The sequence below is a fragment of the Brachyhypopomus gauderio genome, chromosome 8, assembly GCF_052324685.1.
Source record: "Brachyhypopomus gauderio isolate BG-103 chromosome 8, BGAUD_0.2, whole genome shotgun sequence".
In the NCBI taxonomy this organism is placed as follows: Eukaryota; Metazoa; Chordata; class Actinopteri; order Gymnotiformes; family Hypopomidae; genus Brachyhypopomus; species Brachyhypopomus gauderio.
The window spans coordinates 24,292,601-24,297,600 of record NC_135218.1 but is presented as its reverse complement, the minus strand read 5'-3'; the positions used below and the strand labels follow the sequence as shown (position 1 = coordinate 24,297,600).

General features: G+C 44.9%; 1 protein-coding gene across 1 annotated transcript in view; it reads left to right on the top strand.

Moving 5' to 3' along the window:
- cacna1ib (calcium voltage-gated channel subunit alpha1 Ib) overlaps nt 1–5,000 on the top strand; it is a 72,544-nt gene that overhangs the window by 17,266 nt on the left and 50,278 nt on the right. Inside the window, 2 exon segments of the mRNA XM_077016057.1 lie at nt 4,671–4,708; nt 4,710–4,831. Coding sequence (XP_076872172.1) covers nt 4,671–4,708; nt 4,710–4,831 — 160 coding nt within the window.

Here is a 5,000-nt window from a genome sequence, read left to right as displayed (position 1 = left end):
TACAAATCACATAACCACCCTGCTCTTTGTTGCTGTGCTCTCATTGAAATATTTTCAGTTGCTCGTTTCAGTCCTGAATCCTGGCATTGTTTCTTATATTTTGCTAAGCATACGTTGTTTTTCATTGAAGCTGGACTGATGCGTTTGTGCTGTCAGTCAGTCTAGGTTGCTATCCATGGTGCTGAAGTTTGGAGTCTGTGAAGTGCTGATTTACAGTTTGGATGTCAGTTTGCTGTGAGCAGACTTGCATGGTGGTTTTCAGGCTTTTATGTTTTGCAGTGACCCAACAATACAACCCCTACCCCCCTCCCAGATTTGTTAAGAGGTCTTAAAGAAACAGTGCAAAACCCCTCAGTGGCTAGGCAGAGGCACATATTCATACGGCATAAAATCCCCAGCAGATCAAATCCCCAGCAGATCAAATCCCCAGCAGAGCAAATGCTAGCCTCGGCAGGATTATCATTATGCCGTAAAAAGACACGAACCGTCGCCTCTGGTTTAACGAGATCAGCTCGTGCCAGTTGCAGCATCTATTAAAAGTGGCCAAAAAAATTGGGCTGAAGTCTGACCCAAAACATTTTTTTCTCCACTAATGCAAACTTTGATTAGCATGGCTGCTGTGAGCCGTGATGTAGTGGTTTATTGCCCAGGCTGCGTGTTCCACAGCAGCACGATCGCCGTAATTCTCCTTCATTTATTTAGATGCTCATAACATGAACAACGTTCACTTTTGTTAAAGCGAATTCCCTGATGGCGGCTGTGGTTACCTCAGATGGTGAACCGAGGCAACAAAAAGAAGTATCATCTTCTCTAGAATCTCTAGAAAGCACGATGAGCGCTTGATGCATAGGAGATTTCATTTAGAACACACTTGATTTACTCTGAATGCCGCCGAGGGGGTTACCTTGACAACAAGCAGCACCTTAGACACAGCTATTGGCTAACCGCTAAGGTTAGCTGCACCAGTACAGACCTGGGATGAACCCTCGAGAGCACCCTTGCGCTGGGTTTCTGGCGTAATGCTTTCTGGACCGCACTGAAAGCCCGGCTCCTGCTGGCCGTGCCAGAACTCCTGCTGTCGAGCCTCGGTTGATACCTCCAGAGCTTTTCTCTGAAGCTGCCACTTTCCAATCCGCAGAAACGGCGCCGCTTCAGATGCTGTGGGATCTCTGGATCAGGATTGGCTCTGTGTTTTGTTTCATACAGGGAGTAAGCGCTAGGCACATGGTTGGACAGTAAACGCTGGTCTTTAATAAGACTACCATCTAGATTAGCCAGCAGGCTGGAGTGGTGACTGAGCGCATAGTCACGTGGACGGGGTTTGAATCGCAGGCTTGCACTGTGCCTCTGCCCTTTGAGAGAGACACTGACTGACATTTGCTCAGCAAGGCATGTAGGCATCAACTTCAGTTATGGTGTATTTCACACAAAGAGAACGGGGCATGTGTGTGTGTGTGTGGGGGGGGTGATTTGGGAAAGCTAAGAAGTACAACTACATATACTGCCCTTAAATACTCTCTGTTTGACCTGAGCATGATCATATGTGGGTCAAATATTTTACTTTCTACTTTGCTAACAAACCTCTGTTGTGAGGAGCTCACAGGCTATTCAGATGTTTTTGGTATAATTTAGCATTTTTTTGTGCTAGATTTGAATAATTGCAGTATGTTGCACATTACTTGAACCACAAAGCACAACAGAAACTCCCCAATAGCATAAACAATAAAACAAACAAGAAAAGAGCAAGTGTCATGTACAAATATATCACTGTGCAACAGGAACACAATGATTTCTGTTGCCTAGGAAATCACAGAAAATAGATGGCTAAATAAGAGATGCTAACATTCAGTAGCTAGCATGAATGCTAGCACGAATGAAGCAGTAGCTATGGTCAGATCGTAGGATCAGTAACGCTCTCCATATTGTGATGTATATGAAAAATTATACACTTCAGTGTTATGGATGACATTCTTATTCTGAAATAAAGAATTGAGTACTTTTCTTGAAGGAGAAGGGTGTTGCCTTTATGAGGTGGCATTTCACTATGAGGCTTTCTTCATTCTAGTAAAATTTTGATGGAGTATTTCTGCTTTGACTGGAATGTCGTTTCTGGATAGCTGTTATACCACTGCTCTGAAAACAGAATTTAGTGAGTCTCTTTCTCTAATGGTGTGTAATGGCCGTTTGGTTCATCACTTAAGGTTATCCACCACCAAAGTGTACTTTTGTTTGAGGAGACTTCTCTTAGATGTGCTCTCTCTCTCCCTCTCTCTCTCTCTCCCTCTCTCTCTCTCTCTCTCTCTCTCTCCAAGTCCTGTGGACCCTGCTTAACATGCGTGGTTGTCTGGGTCATAAAGTTCCCATTGACTTTCATTAAATTTCAAATAGTCCTAAAACTGCAGTTAAGCAGTTTCTTGAGGGGATTACAATTCTATAGAACAAACTGTGTGGAGACTTTGAAAGGCTTTTCTTGGGCTCCTCTTTGGCCCTGATTCATAAGAAAAGTGGAGACACTCCAGTGTCTGGATTAATGTGCTATTCACAGCTGTGCCTGTGTTTTAATAGGCTTCCCCTCACATTCACTGAGCTAAATTTTTAAAGCCAAGTATATTCAGTGATGAGTAGGCGTGAGTCAAGGTGATGGCACTTGGTGCTGAAATCTTAAAGATGTTCGAATGAGGGACTTCGTCTTTTCAGCTAAGTGGTGGAACATTACCCAACGTTTAATCCTCCGTGGCCAGGCCACGTCTGAACCGTTTATTACAGACATGTAGTGGATCCTGTCAAGCTTCGTCTGCTCACACCTCTGGACTTCAGTGAGTATCACATGACTTCTTTAAACACATCTTCCTGACGTCATAGGTGTGAACCAATTGTGCAAGAGGCAAAATGTCTACAAGATGTTATGTCTAGTCAGATTAAATATATTGAGTGGCTCAAAAGTAAGTAAAACCATCTAAAATGTTCAGGCTGTCCTTTTCATGTCATTTTCACCAAATCATGATGAACTTTCAACAAAACATCTGGCTGACTGCTAGCACAAGCTAGCACACCAATTCTTTAAGAATTAAGATGATCTGAAGCACCTTGCTGAAGCACCTTGCTACTTTTGAGGTAGCTTGTTGCCTTTGTTGAAGGTTAGTCATTGAACGTAATTCCTAGTGATCTAATCCTAATCTCGAATCAATTGTTCGGACTGACATTATTGGTCTGTCGGCCGAGACGGCACACGCGTGAGGGAGTTGCTTCCTTAACGACACGACGGAGCCACACTGCCGTTGCCGTGTTCCCGCTGCAGACAAGCCCATCTGCGCCGAAACACCGTGTCTGTCTGCGGCGACAGCTCCACGTCCCATAGGAATGGTGCGGCGGGCCGGTCCGCTCCGAGCCACGGCGATTAAATACCATTAAGCCATTATGTCCATTATGAGCATTAAGAGTCAGTCTGCCTGTGCTTCACGGCCTGACCTTATGGATTGGCTCTGCAAACTGCCCTCCGAGGTTCAGCCCGGAAGGACCGCGGGCCGAATGAATTCCTGCAGAATTTCATTGAGGCTCGCTATTAATTATATTGTTGTGAAAAGGGCAAGATTTGTATTTTATGGTTTATATTGTCAGAATAATGTCTATGTGAAGTACATGCCTGATTACAGTGATTATTTCTATGCAGATTTTTCTTTCTGCGTGGTGCATATGTCGTCTGATTATAATACTGTCTAGGTAGTGTCTGATTACGTGGCGATGTCAGGGACGTCTGGATAATGAGGATTGCTCTCTAGTCTGTGCTTGTATGGGTTACACATGTCAAATACATTTAAAAAGCTTGTAACCAAGAGTCCATCTCCACAGTCAATTCACATTGCAGGATTATGTGCTTAAACCATGTCAGGTGTGGATTTAAAAATGACTCAGTTTGAGTGGCCTTTCATACCATGGAAACACAGGAAAATGGACCTGGGGGGAAAAGACAAAAGGAATCACAGTAATGCGTTAAACACAGATGTACTATTTGCAAATGAGGACCATAAATGTGTCAGTGAGGACAAACAGTGAGTGAAGGCGTGGAGACGGTGTACAGCTGGGGACACACCGGAGTGGGCATGTCCTCTCCTGCTGCGTAGCCTCTGAGAGCTTTCGTCCAGATGAATGAGTGATTCATCAGATTGTGATCATGGACGTTTGTTCCACCTTGTTCTAGCAGATATTCACACTGTTGAGCTGTTCAGAGCTGCCAGGTGTCCTCTGGGATTACTGCCTGTGTTATTTCAGCTGAATAATGTCTGGGGGGGGGGGGTAAATTGATAGTATTTAATTTGATGTAGATGTTTTATCTGTTTTTTAAAATGATAATAATGCATGTGTACATGTGTGTTTGTGTTCGTGTGTGTGTGTGTGTGTGTGTGTGTGTGTGTCTGTGTGTACGTGTACGTGTGTGTGTGTGTGTACATGTGTGTGTGTACATGTGTGTGTGTACGTGTGTGTGTGCGTGTGTGTGTACATGTGTGTGTGCGTGTGTGTGTGTACGTGTGTACGTGTGTGTGTGTACGTGTGTGTGTGTGCGTGTGTGTGTGTACGTTTGTGTGTGTGTGTGTGTGTGTACGTGTGTGTGTGCGTGCGTGTGTGTGTGTGCGTGTGTGTGCGTGCGTGTGTGTGCGTGTGTGTGTGTGTAGGTATGCGGATCCTGGTCAATCTGCTTCTGGACACCCTCCCCCATGCTGGGTAACGTCCTCCTGCTCTGTTTCTTCGTCTTCTTCATCTTCGGCATCATCGGTGTGCAGCTGTGGGCGGGGCTACTACGTAACCGCTGCTACCCTGAGGAGAACTTCACCCTGTGAGTCTCCGACCTGCACCACATTTACATACAGCATCACCAGCACTTTGATCTCTCTCCTAGCAACCAGCCCGTCCACGATTTGAGGTCAACGGCTTGGTCAGTTCTTTTCTAAGCACTGTGAAGAAAACATGATGAAACTGTGATCGTTGACTTTATGTGTCTGCTA